This window comes from Fusarium musae, chromosome 1 (genome assembly GCF_019915245.1).
Source record: "Fusarium musae strain F31 chromosome 1, whole genome shotgun sequence".
In the NCBI taxonomy this organism is placed as follows: domain Eukaryota; kingdom Fungi; phylum Ascomycota; class Sordariomycetes; order Hypocreales; family Nectriaceae; genus Fusarium; species Fusarium musae.
The window spans coordinates 4,023,103-4,036,802 of NC_058387.1; the positions used below are offsets into that span (position 1 = coordinate 4,023,103).

Sequence of the window (13,700 nt, forward strand, 5' to 3'; positions counted from 1 at the left end):
TCATGACTTTCAAATAATAGAATCAAACCAACAAGTATTTGCTTATCTATGCTGCTGTAGTGAATGCTCACTGTTAGTAACCACATTGTGGTTCAAAACTCTGGTCAAAGTACATGAAATCGAATAAATTGTGGCATTTTGCCTGTTCTAATTGTCGTTATAGTCTCGTGCTGATATCTAACTTAACATAGACGTGTATGCGTGTATCGCTGTGTATGTGGATGTGTCTACTCCTTATGCATTTGTCCACCAACTGTCCCATGAGTGCTTCTCCGAATCCGCCGTCATTGTATGTCCTGGTTCGCTTATCAACAAGTTGAAAACAAATGTCAAGATGCATGTGCGGAAGTGCAAATGCATTCCATACAATAAAGACTACACGAGAGAGATACAATGTTCAAACCAATTGTGCCCAGAAAGAAAACGCCGGCAAATGCTGTATCGGACATGGCAAGTCCGCCCCTTTGTATCGAACACAGAAGAAAGAAAAAGAAAGAAGAAAAAAGTCTAAGCATATCTCATACTGCGCGTCCTCTGTTGCTGCCAGCCATTGTTGTTATCAATTGGGGCGTACATGTAGGGGCCTTGTTGGTTTGGAGCAGGGCCGCGAGGATATCCTGGCCACGAACCCATGGCTGGCTGTTTGGCTGCCCTGCGGCGAGCTATGCGTCGCTTAATACAGCTAAAGCAGCAGCAAGAGATGGACAGGAGGAGGAGCGCAGCAAGAACGCAACCCACGGGGATGGCAATATTCTTGTTGCTCTTGAACCAGTTCTCAATCTCCTTCCACGTCGAAGCGCCCTCGCAGCTACCATTCTGACATCGACCGCCGCCGCCACAAGGTGTACCGTCGAGGAAGTTTTGGTTTCGCTGCGTACAGAAGCCATCGCCCGACGCCTGGCAAGACAAGAGACAGCTGTTGGTACAAGCCTTCACATTGGAGGATGTCGTATTTTGATAGTTTGCTCGGCACTGCTCATCTCGCGATGTGCACTGACCAGATGCGCACTGGAGGCTATCACCACAGTCTGTGCCATCGTCGCTGTGTTTGTCCTTGGGGCATGTCGCGCTGCTTCCTGTGCACTTCTCCTCGGGATCGCAAGGACCTGTGCTCGATCGACAAACAGTACCTGAAGATGCGAACTTGCATTTATCCGTGCAGCACTCTTCGTTCGAGTTATCGCACTCAGCCTGACCCTTGAATTTGCATGTCTTTGCGTCACAGCAAGGATTATCGCCACAGCTGCCCTCGCCGCCGCAGTCGCAATCTTCGCCTTCTTCGACAATTCCATTACCACACTGCTGGCCCGAGATGGTCTTGATGTTTCTGTTATCAGTAAGGCATTCCGTATTGACATTACGTTTGAAACCTGAGCAGATGTTTCCAATGGTGCAAGGAGAGAATTCACTGATTCCTTCCTTGGAGGATGGGTTCATGATGTAGTCACCCTGAGCATCACACGAACTCTTGCTCAGGGGGCAGCACGATTGCGCATTGGACGAGACTGGACAAGTCTGGGAAGTGCAATCATGGACGGCACCAAAAGTATGCCCTGTCTCGTGAGCAAATACCTGCCATTCTGCCGAAGTCTTGACGACCACGTTGGCACCCGCAACCGTCTCGTTACGACCTCCAGTGTTGGAGTTGGCTGAGGCTCCAGGGCGGCAGAGCTGACCCAGCCATGCAAGGCCAACAGCAGAGTCGGTGTTGCAAGTGCTCAGAAGAGTCCAGTAGGCGTTGCTGTCTTCATTCTGACCGCGCCAGGCGGAAAACAAGTTAAGGCGATCGGACAAGTCGACACTGTTGGAACACTTCTGATTCCAAGCAGCTGTATCAGAAGGACTTCCAGGGCATGACCCGTCACTGATGGTGAGGTTCTGGATACCCAGCGTAATGTTGAAGCTCTTTTCGTAAACTTCGGAGGCATCGTTGACCATTCTGATGACATTTTTCCTCAAGGCTTCAGTAGAGTTAAACGTGGAGGTGTATCCACAGTCAGTTGCGATTCCTAGGAGGGCGACCCTTCTGCTAGTTGGACAGCCGCTCACAGAGCCAATTGTAGACTCAAGGTCAACACTCGAACCGTCATTGCCTGTGCCTGTGTCGATAGATTGGCGACCGAAAAGAGATTTGGTGTTTGCCGCGCCAAAAGTGTCAAAGTCTTGGAGCTCATGAAACTTGCTGTTGAAACCCAATGTGTCAGAGTCGCAGAGTGCAGCCGAAGCCCCACGCCTCTTAAGCTCAGTAGGATTAAAAGACATGATATCCGAGTCCCGCCAGACAACCATAACATCGTCCCGAGCCTCTGATGCTGACAGAATAGGGTCGTCTTCGTGTCGAACTTGCTGGTAGTTCGTGCCGGTATGGATATGGTGATGGTTGCCGTCGATACGCAGAGTGCCCTCAAAAACAGGTTCCTCTCCATCACGATGCATTGTTATCCTTGCCCAGCCAGCATTTGTCCAACCTTCCCGTCCGACTCGCTGAATAAACACATTTCCCTTGAATACTTTTTCGTCCTCCCGGTTTACTGTCTCGACAGATCGCACGGCACCGTCTGCGCCAATGTGAGTAATAGCGAAGTTCTCGTGTAGAATGTCGTGGTTCGGTTCGAGCTTGAGGCGTATCTTTTGTTGTCCACTGTGCAGTGAGAATAGGAGATCAAAGTGCGAGTCGGCGCGTAGACGGTGTGATGGTGTGTTGATTACGGGCTCATCGATGAAAGAAATATAGTTAACGGCGTTGCGCTTTACTGAGCTCGCTATTTCGAGGATATTAGAAGACTGCCCCAAACGACAAGGTAAATTTCAAGTGCTGAGCATACCTAGCGAGGTTTCAAAGAACAAAGCCACACCCGCGATAGCGGTCGCAATCGACCGCAATGATACCATGGTGTTTATCGGACCTCGAACGGTCCTGGGAGAGAAACGGCGGCGCGCCGATTGAAAGAGATATCACTGCAAGGCCATGCAGTAGCACAGAAGAAACCGTCTAGTGAAGGGGAACGGAGGTTGTATCCGTAAGATGAGATGTAATCAAGGTGAGACGAAGATCGTCAGACGGAGCGGCCGAAAATAGAGTCGGAAGGATGACGGAACTTATTGGGAACGTCAAAGGAGAATGTGGAGAAAGAAGTCGGGGTGTAAGTATTGGATCTCGAGGTAGAACAAAGAGGATAGATACGCAAGGAGGAGGAGAGGAGAAGAAGGGGAAGAAGAAAGGATTTCGAAACGATTAATCGCGAAGCATGATCAGCATTGAGATCTGAATAGTACAGTTCGGGATGAATATTTCAGCTCACTCCAGTCTCATTTTAGGGAGTTAGAAAGGCAAAACAGAGTGTGGCGGAGGGTGCTTAGAGCCGGCCTGTTGGCTGTTGGCTGTTGGCTGTTAGGTAGAAGTTAGATCCTTCTAACGCCGTTGGCTTTTACCTCATGCCAAGGGTTCCAAGGTTCCCGAGGGCTGGGGTGTGGGTGCTGGAGGGACAACCAAGTCTCTTGGCCAGCGAATCATGAGCCAGAGGCCGCGCGGTTCTCCCACTGCATAGCCTCCCAAACAGCAAGCGTCACACTTGTCAGCCATACCTAGACTAATTTCCATTAGCAACTGTCAACTTTTGCTGTGAATCTCATCTCAGAGTCGGTTGTTATACTCAATGGCAACGGATGTTGACATATCCATCTTTGAGGCTTGGCAACAGAATTCGATAACCCTTGTATCCAGAATACATACAGATCGACAAATCCGACTAATAATACCTGCGGTCCTGAGTCCATCCATCTGATTACAGGCGGCCTCCCAAAGCCTCACCGGGGCATCCGACCGAGGTCAATATGTTTCGCCCTCGTATCTTTTCATCCAACCATTTACAATCCTGGACTACCTTATACTAGTTAACTAGACTAATCTTCCCCGCTGCTAGTCATTTATGTACGTCTTCAAGTTTCTTGGCATTGACGAGTTGATATTCATTATCGGACATAAGAGGTGTTGATGATAGACTTTATTACCCAGATAAACGATAGTTAGACTCTGCTGCCACGTTGTTGCTACTTTATCGGGCTGTCCCAAGATTTCTCATCAAACGTACGCCGTGGCTGAAAAGGCTTCCTTTACAACCATGTCACGATATTACGATAACATCAGAGAAACTGAATTTAGATCACCTTATTAGGTACGGAGTATACGAGCCAAATAATCAAGTCGGCCCCTCAACTTTACGCAGCCTCCAGTCAGCGGGAAATAAAAATCACCCACTCTCAAAACTATCCCACCCTTGCAACTCATATTTACATACAGTACGGAGTACACACACCAACAGCCCCCAAAAAACGATGACGACTTTGTCACCCTTGGCACTCCAGCGGGACCATCTATTAGCGCCTTTGCCTCGTGGAGCTGGTTGATATCTCTGCAGCTGTGAAAAACGTTCAAGCCCTTTCTCGTTCTAGACCCCGGCCCAGAAATACTGAAGCTTAAATATAGGAATGTCGTTAACAAATTATCGTGACTGTTTGCTCTTTAGCTTCATCCCACTTGATATCCCACTTCGGACATGTGTCCACGCGTTCTTTGGAAGCTGGCGCAATAGCCTGTTTTTCTTTATCCAAATCCCCTACAAGTCAATCCCGATAGAAGGAAACATCCAGCCATTCAGAGACAGATTCGTGCAGAACCTTGTTTTGACATCAGTCACCTGCTGTGGTTGCAATTAGCTTCTTCTGACACTACTACTCTGCGTCAGCAACGTCATTGCTGTCTTAACCAATGTTTCATTATTGGACTTTCTTTTTGCCTTGCTAGCTTAAAAAAATATGTGAGAAAAATTAGATCGCGATGCTCATAAATCAACCCCGTAAAAATTTGTTCCCAAGCCATCAGGATCCTCTTCCAGGTCGTGGCTGAATCCCAACATCAACCCCAAACACCGAGCGGGAATCTGATTCCAAGCCGCTTCCGTTGTCGGTAGACTATTCATTTCCCGCTTGCCTTGTATCCATGGTATATAACTCCACTAGATAATATGCATCATGTCTTTATAACCCTTTTCGTCAACGACCTCACTTGCGCTTGGCATCGTGAACAGCCTTGATAATCTTCTCAACAACAGAAGGATCAGAAAGCTGTGTGTCATGTTAGTTACAAAAGCCAGTTGAGGCATTTCAAGGAGATAACTTACAGTAGTAATGTCTCCGAGCTGGTCTTCCTCACCAGCAACAATCTTCCTCAATACTCGTCGCATAATCTTGCCACTTCGTGTCTTGGGCATGTCAGGTACGACGTACACAGCCTTGGGAGCAGCGAATGGACCAATGCTCTTGCGCACTTGGACAATAAGCTCCTTGCGCAGGGCATCACTTGATTCAACACCCTCCTTGAGATCAACAAAGGCATTCACAGCTTGGCCAGTAAGTTCATCAGCAATACCGACGACAGCTGCGTCAGCAACAGAGTGGTGCTCCAACAGAGCAGCCTCGATCTCAGCAGTGGACAATCGGTGGCCGCTGACATTGACGACGTCGTCAACACGACCCCGAATCCAGTAGAAGCCCTCGTGATCTCTAGCAGCTCCGTCTCCAGTGAAGTAATAACCCTTGTAGACATCAAGGTAAGTCTCTCTGTACCGGTTATGAGCTCCCCAGACGGTGCGAGCCATGCTAGGCCAGGACTGCTTAAAGGTCAACACACCCTCAACATCGTTGCCATGAATTTCTTCGCCGGAAACAGGATCGATGAGAGCGGGCTCAACCCCGAAGAAGGGTAAAGAACAACTGCCCGGCTTGGTTGGTGTAATTCCAGCCAAGGGTGTGAGAACATGAGAACCAGACTCGGTTTGCCAGTAAGTCTATGATCAATGTTAGCAGCGGCCACCAACCTGATACCCATGGAAAGCTTACATCAACAATGTGGCACTCCTCTTTTCCAATAACTTCAAAATACCACTTCCAGATCTCGGCGGCGATAGGTTCGCCGACCGAGCCCAGTACGCGAAGGTGAGCGAACTTGCCACGAACATGCTCGTCACCAGCACGCTTCAGCAATCGCAAAGCGGTGGGAGCAACGTAAAACTGAGTAACGTTGTGTCTCTCGATGATATCCCAGTATCGCGAAAAGTTGGGGTAGGCAGGTGTACCCTCAAATACAACTGTGGATACACCGAGCATAAGAGGAGCATAAACGACATAGGTGTGACCGGTAATCCAGCCGACGTCACCACCACAGAAGTATCTATCGCCCTCGTGGATGTCAAAGACATACTTGCCGGTCATCGCAGCGCCGAGGAGGTACCCGGCAGTTGTATGCAGGACACCCTTAGGCTTGCCAGTGGAGCCGGAGGTATAGAGGAGGAATAGAGGGTCCTCGGAAGCGACAGGCTCGGGAGGGAAGTAGTTGGGCCACTTCTCAACTTCCTCATGCCACCAGAAGTCACGGCCACTGGTCCAGGGAATTTCTGAGCCAGTGCGTTTGTAGACAAGGACGTTCTCGACAGCAGGGCACTGCTTGAGAGCGTCATCAACAATCTTCTTCGTGCCAATCAACTTGCCACCTCGCTTGCCTTCATCAGTTGTGATGACAACCTTGCAGCCGGCGTCGACAACACGGTCGCGGAGAGAGTCGGAAGAGAAACCAGCAAAGATAACGGAGTGTACGGCACCAATACGGACACAGGCCATGAGGGCGATGATGGCCTCGGGAATCATGGGAAGGTAGATAGCAACGGTGTCGCCCTTGCGTACACCCATCTGCTTGAGAACCCAGGCGGTACGAGAAACCTCTCGGAGGAGCTCTCCGTACGTGACATTACGCCCCTCGGTGGGCTCGTCGGCCTCATAAATGATGGCAACACGATCAGGGTCCTTGAAAGCATGACGGTCGACACAGTTGTATGAGGCATTCAGGCGGCCCTCGTTGAAGTAGGAGACATCGGCATTGAGAAGAGAGCCACTTCGGGTGGTCTGAAAGTCGCGGTCCCAAGAGATGAGCTCGCGTGCGCGCTCAGCCCAGAACTTCTCGGGTTGAGTGATCGATTCCTTGTAAAGTCGCTTGTACTCTTCGAGGTCTATGAGAGTGGGTCAGCTCATGTTGAGGCTCCGGTGCGGGAGCCGGGATCACTTACTGGCAAGGTGGGGCCGGTGGGGATGCTCTGCCGGGTTGCAAGGTCAGTATGAGCCAGGGAGACGGAGCACGATGGAGTAAAGAATAAGCAAAGAACCACACAGCAGGGTCTAGCGGGAGACACTGCGGCGAGTAATTTCGCCTCAACAGAAAACACAGGGGCGCAATTGACTTACTAGCAAACATGCGCTGAGGAGGGTCTAAGCTGAAAGTTAGCGATGACAGACCAGGTTGGTTGCGCAAACTTACGATAGGTATCGACGAGATGAGCTTCAGCGACTACAGGAGCCTTTGTCTCTTGAGCGGGTGCGGGAGTCTCCTCAGCTCTCAATGAGACAGTTTCGGTGGCTGCAGGAGCGGGAACGGGAGAAGCGACGGCGGCTGGGATAGCACTCTTGGGGAGAGACTCGGGAGCCGAAGTCCTGAGCTCCTGGGGCACTTGGGGTTGCTCGACGGCGGTTGCCATTGTGTCTTTTGCTAGGGTTTATTTGAGAATAATTTTTTTTTTCGTTGAGCGTTGCGCCTGTAGGTGCGACGTTGATGGCGGGGTAGCGTGACCGTGGAGCTTGTCAGAACTGCTTGTACTTGCAGGACTTACAGCTTTCGGTGTTGCTGTTCTATGGTGATACAGAGATCGTGCAGTCGAGTTGTAGGTATTTGAATTGGAGGAGGAGGAGAAGACGTTGGAGAAGGCAATGAAGAGTAAAGTAGAGAGGAAGTGTTTAGTTGGATTTAGAGTAGGGGGGAGGAGCTGGAGAAATAGTTGAGACGGATCCAGAGGTTTGATGAGGCCCGGCTTGCGGGGGGAGCTTTCTTTATGGCAAATGGGTCCATCATCATTGGAAGACCCGGCCGGCCGTTGCGACTCGTCACTGGTACCTGCACAACAACTAGGATCAGTCTCAGTGGGTGTTGGCACCAAACCCGAGCTGCGGCCGGCGAACCGGGGGGGTCTTGCCGTGATCCTTTCCCCCGAGCCACCTCAAGTCCCGAATAGCCAGTAGTGAGTTAGCGACTCACATCCGCTGGTAATTTTGTAAGAGTACATCAGCATTGATGAAAGTCTGATAGTCGTTATAGATCGTCACCAAGATTCACACTTGAATTCTCGGCATTCAGAGTGGCCAAAGTACTAAGCACGGTATCTGCCCGTCAGCAATGTGAGCCTTGGAAATAAGATGCGACTTGACGTCGGCATTACACAAATGCCAATGTGATATACATACAAGGGCTTATGATGTGGCCGCTACATATGAGAACCCTTTTGCCGCGCCATGTATCCTATTATCTTCTCGGCCATTCATCCATATCAGACCGCATCGGTTCTACCCCGAAGCCCTACGCCCGAAAAAGAATGCATTGCTGGTTTCCATCAGCTTTTGTGCTTTTGTATTCCTTATGACACGACGGCCTGAATGCTACCATCTGTCTACTTTATTACGGCGTTTTCTGGCCTATGCTGGGTTTCTGGTCATTCTCTGTTGAAAACACTCCGTAAAGGAAGTTCACTTCGACTTGGTTGAATGATAGATGCCGTAATTACGTAGCACTGTTCCCGATATTTAAGAACGGCCTTACGTATATTCTTCAAGCTTTCACAGGAAGTTACCTAGGTCGATAGCCATAATCATTGACATATCGCGCTCTGCTGTTAGCTATAAATTATCTTAAGAGAGTTATACCTAAAGTAATAGGTAATGAGATACTAGAGTTCTACTAGAATTGATACCTTTATAGCTCTCAACGTTGGAGGCTCATCCTGCATGGTAACATCCAATGGCTTCGAATTTGATATCATCGACGATGCATTGGCATATCCACCTATCAAGTACTGGTATCACCAAATCCGTGCACTAGCTCGCTTGCCGAACTATCTGCGGCAGCCGGATAGACCAATGCTTCAGGGCCAACAGAAGATTGTTTCTTAAACAGAACCGGTGATGTCAGCCAGCAGACAGACAGTCAAACATGCACAATTAGGGGTCATCACCACCAGAGTAACATCCTGCCTACTATGATTGAGATATTACGTGTCATTACTCGTGATTGAACAGCCTTGGGAAGAGATGCATCTACCTCGGGGAGCAAGAACACTTCAGGCCCCAAGTTTAGGCGTCAAAAACAATCAGTCTAAAGCTTAGTTAAGCCTCACCTAAGTTTCCCTAGGTCTTTTTGTTGTTCAGGATAAGGTCCTAGTTTTCTTTTGACTCTCCTTGATCCAACATGACGGAGCCGCTATGGGGCCGCACACAGAGGAGTACATACTGATAGCCAAAACGTGTTATGTGATTGATCGTAGTCAAGGAGGAGGTGGAGCTTTGGGAGCCCGGCAATATGGTGGAACCCGGTTAAGGCGTTGCATTTCGCCCATGCAGGACAACACTGACCCTGTCTGTCGACAATGAGCCGAGATCGCTCTCACGATGAATGCCATGTTCGATACTCTGGCTCTCAACTGGCGACACTTCCAGCAGCAATGCCTGAAACAGGATATACGGCGCCTTTTCCTTATCTACTGGCTGTGCTCTTATTGCCGTTTCGGGGCAATCGGTTTTCATGGGCTTCGATTTGACCCCACATTGTTGGAGTGTGGCAGCTGCATATGCCCCCTCACATGCCCTCCCCGCATTCGGGGTCGAGATTTGTACAACATGATTGGCCTATCTCAGCCTCCGACTTCGCCCCTTTATGGCTAAACATTCAGGGTCTAATTCCCTATGAGTTCTTCACTCTCAACAAAGTTGAGTTTGTTAGAACATTTCCGTTGTCCCTCTGCGGGTCTTTGTAGAGAATGCGGCATGTACTCTCTACTCCCATCTTTTGGAGAAAGTATTTACATATGTATCTCTGATGCAGTACTTTTGCTACGGTATTGGAGATCATGTACCAAAGTGACTCCAACATATATACCACAAATTTGGAGACGAGGACATTGTTCTACGTGCTGCTGCATTTATCAAGCTGTGTACAACAGGTGTCCCAAAGATCACTCAGTTAATTTCATAGTTTCTATAGCGAAAAATAAAGGTCAAGCGATTCTCCGTGTCGCCGCTAGCTTCCCGCGAGATCGCCCATCATGATGACCGTCCCCAATCGGCATCTCCATGTCAATCTTTCAAAGTCAATCCCTGTCCCCATGTTGATCTGTGCCCCAACGGTTGGTCCAACATGCGTCTCATAGCCGAAGCCACGGAAACCCCCAAGATTGTGGCTTCACCTGTCATTCCAGCCACGCTATAGACGTAGAATGCTGCCGGCTGGCCGTACCTTCGGGACTCGACCGAGATAGTGTCATAGAGTGATGCAATCAGCGAATGGAACTTGTCCGTTTGCCATGACCGCCTCTGCTTTTCGCATTATCCTGAACCTGCACTTGTTGGAAAGACAGTTCACGCACACACTACGGAGGACAGATCTGGCTCCTCTCATCCAGCCGGTTTTCCTCATGAGTTCCCGCGGTTATTCTCAGTGGTGAGTGCGCCACCACACAGTAAGCCTATTTTGTTCACTAAAGTTACGGAGTACGATACCGATTACTCCCATATCCGCGATGAATTAGCGGACCTGGAGTTTACAGACCTCTTTTCATCCTGGCCGCTAAAGAAGCTGAAATAAGAGATCTAATAATTTACCAAACAGGTATCTCTATATAAGACTAACAATAGCCTGATAAGTTTGTCAATATCGGTGATGCTCTCCAACATGTAGAAAATACCATAGCCAATGATACTCCTTCCATTTCTCCATGTGTTCTAGCCAGGCACACGGCATCTAAACAAGGTTCCGTTTCCCCATCCTCATCCTCCACTTCAACATGATTCTCCATGCCGGGTATGGGGCTCTACGGGCATCTCAAGTTTGATGCCTAACGAGACCCGTTTGCACTCTTAGAGTTAAGATCTCTTGTCCAGTTGCTTTACAATATGACCATGACTTTACTTTGCCAGCTTGTACTATGCAGCAAATTACAAGAGTTGTGGCTTGTAGTTAAGATAGAGTGAAGCATCGACACGCACGTACCGTCAAGTTCCGTAGATTTTGCTACATCAGCCTTCCTAAAACGCCGCATATTTTCTAACATAATTACATATCCATACTCATCAAATACATCTCGACAATTCTCATGAACTTCGCCACGAAAGCCTCCAGGTGGAATATAACTTTGGTTCCGGTCTTGATGCGATGCTCATAGAAAGCCGCCCATTGGATAACCTCGCCTTTCAACCCATCGTCAATGAGGGCAATCAGCTTGAACGCCAAGGTCTTGAGGATAGTAGTGGGGGGAATGCAGTGTGTCAAGAGGTCGTAAAGCTTTGACCGCACCTGCAGGATCCTGGCTGGCGAGTGTTCTTCCAGGATCTCCTTTGCGATCTGACCGATAAGGGCCTCCCAGTCTGCCGGTGGGATGACTGTGCTATCAGTGACTTTCTCACTATCGACTAGGTTAGCTTTTACTTCACGCCACAGCTATCAATTTCACTAAGGAAAACGTACTTTTGTGCATGAACGGCTTCATACATCAAGAGAGCTCGTCGAAGGTTTCGTCCGCTCTCCTCCGCTATTCGTTTGTGAAGACCATCCACAACGGGCCAACCTTCTTTCTTCGCCGATACGGCTAGCACATCACATATTTCCTCGTGCGTTGGGGCCGCTACTCTGACGAGTAGAGTTCTTGAGCGAATCGGAGCAATAATATTGGCAGTCGAATTCGCCAAGAGGATTAGTCGTAGGTTGGGCGAGTACTTTTCCATCGTTCGTCGCAGAGCTGCTTGTGCATCTCTCGTCAGGTGGTCCGCTTCGTTGATGACCACGACTTTGAACTTTTGCTTCGCTGATTGATCCACTTGTTGCGTTTGTGCAACCTCTTTAAGAAGGTCCTGAACAACAACTCTGTCATAGTTTCCAACGTCGGACGGTGTGATTTCGAGGTGGTAGACGGAGGCGACAATGTTGAACTCGAGCTTTCGATTGCTAGTCGTCTGGAATACTCGAGCATCGATTTTGATCTTCTCCACACCTGGCCCATAGAGCTCCTTCAGCGTAGCAACGATTCGCGTTTTCTTCCCAGCACCTGAGGGCCCGTACACAAGTAGGTGAGGAAAATCACCGCTCTGGGCCTGAAAGGGATACTAGTCAACAATGCTACTCATCCAAGCCAGGTTTATTGACCTACAAGAGAGCGAAGGCGATCTGACAACTCATTGTGATATGTGAGGGCCTCGAGAGACCGAGGTCGATGCTTGTCAACAATAAGTGCCATCTTGGAAGCTGCTTGGTCTGGAGGTGAGAATTGTGTCGAGGCAGCTTTTTGGGAAATGGTGGAAGACGCGTTGTCGCGTAAAGTGGCAGAGTGGATGATGTCTAGAAAATGAAGTGGTCTGTGCACGACATCTAAGAGTGACAACCGTTCAGCAGGCAACGAGCAATTGCAATGCTTTCGACAAGGAAAAGTATTGATGCCCACCAAGAAAAGAGGAGCTTTATCATGGGCTCTATACCGTTGTAAGACTACGGATATTGAACATAGATCTCATTTTATTTATTTCCAGAATTAGTAGATCTAGAATTTGGTATTCATACAAGTTACAACAACAGATCTACACCTCTATATGTACATGACATTGTCTCATCAGCCCAAATCTCTAGGGGTTGCGGGAAGCTTCAGAAGTGCTCCCGACCAGAGTCTCAGTTGTAGGCGAGGAAGCCTCCAGTAGTTCAACGGGAGCAATGTGTCGTCGAGGTCTTTTCAACTCTTCTAGAGTCACGCCGTCCAACTTGGTAATTCCAACCATGGGAGGCTCTCCCTTCTTAACGAATTCCCACTGACCTGAGATTGTGATTAGTTGTGCTCCATAAATAATGTTGTAGGATATTCACCAGGCAGCTTGTTACCGGCCAAGCGAAAAGCATCTCTCACAACTTGCTCGTGAAGTCGTCCTCGGATTTCGAAAAGAATCTGGCTAACAGCCATTCGGGTTGCCCAGTGGTCGAATGAACCTTTACCCTTACCCATACGCATCTGTAAAACTATAAGCCGATGTTCCACCCAATTTTGGGAAGGCCATTCTTACATCGTTACCGCTGACATATACACCGACGTTACAGTTTTTTCGCTTATACAATCGGTATTTTTGACCTCGAAGTCGCACTTTAATGGTGTCCTCGGCCATCTTCAATTGCTTGGCGCTGATTCTTCGGTGGTGATCCGTCATTCGTAGACCATAGTCGCCCCAAATCACTGTCGTACCCTTGGTCGAACCACCCGTAGCCACACGAGGTCGTCCCTTTGCCATCTTCTTCTTTCGGTTCAGGTTTGGCTCAAGCCAGTTGCCTAACATTGATGGAGTCGTTGAAAAGGCTCGAACATTCTGAGGTTGTCGAATCGCATCAAGGGTCTTCAAAGACTGCCGAAGAGGGATATGAGGTTGTCGCAGAGGCGAAGAGGCACACAGCCTCAAACCCTGGAAGGCATTGAGTAATGTCGATGTGTTAGCGAGCTTCATGGCGGCGAACGGAGTTGACTTGAAGCTGCCTCGAACAACGGAGCTCCAGAAAATCTTCCCGATGCCGAAGGTGGGCTGAT

General features: G+C 49.0%; 4 protein-coding genes across 4 annotated transcripts; all 4 read right to left on the minus strand.

The window, feature by feature from the left end:
• Window positions 1–507: 507 nt before the first annotated feature.
• On the minus strand, window positions 508–2,892 carry J7337_001210 (uncharacterized protein; the record flags this gene model as incomplete). The annotated part of the gene is made up of 2 exons (XM_044818953.1): window positions 508–2,762; window positions 2,826–2,892. 2 exons carry the CDS (start codon window positions 2,890–2,892, stop codon window positions 508–510), a joined length of 2,322 nt encoding a protein of 773 aa, XP_044686655.1.
• A 2,169-nt stretch (window positions 2,893–5,061) lies between these two features.
• Window positions 5,062–7,583, minus strand: J7337_001211 (uncharacterized protein; the record flags this gene model as incomplete). The annotated part of the gene is made up of 4 exons (XM_044818954.1): window positions 5,062–5,124; window positions 5,181–5,846; window positions 5,899–7,061; window positions 7,367–7,583. The coding sequence occupies 4 exons, from the start codon at window positions 7,581–7,583 to the stop codon at window positions 5,062–5,064; spliced, it is 2,109 nt and encodes a 702-aa protein (XP_044686656.1).
• Window positions 7,584–11,200: 3,617 nt separating this feature from the next.
• J7337_001212 (uncharacterized protein) lies at window positions 11,201–12,377 on the minus strand (the record flags this gene model as incomplete). The annotated part of the gene is made up of 3 exons (XM_044818955.1): window positions 11,201–11,549; window positions 11,612–12,234; window positions 12,291–12,377. 3 exons carry the CDS (start codon window positions 12,375–12,377, stop codon window positions 11,201–11,203), a joined length of 1,059 nt encoding a protein of 352 aa, XP_044686657.1.
• A 382-nt stretch (window positions 12,378–12,759) lies between these two features.
• J7337_001213 (uncharacterized protein) lies at window positions 12,760–13,620 on the minus strand (the record flags this gene model as incomplete). Its single annotated transcript, XM_044818956.1, has 3 exons — window positions 12,760–12,944; window positions 12,995–13,136; window positions 13,189–13,620. The coding sequence occupies 3 exons, from the start codon at window positions 13,618–13,620 to the stop codon at window positions 12,760–12,762; spliced, it is 759 nt and encodes a 252-aa protein (XP_044686658.1).
• Between the last annotated feature and the right edge of the window lie 80 nt (window positions 13,621–13,700).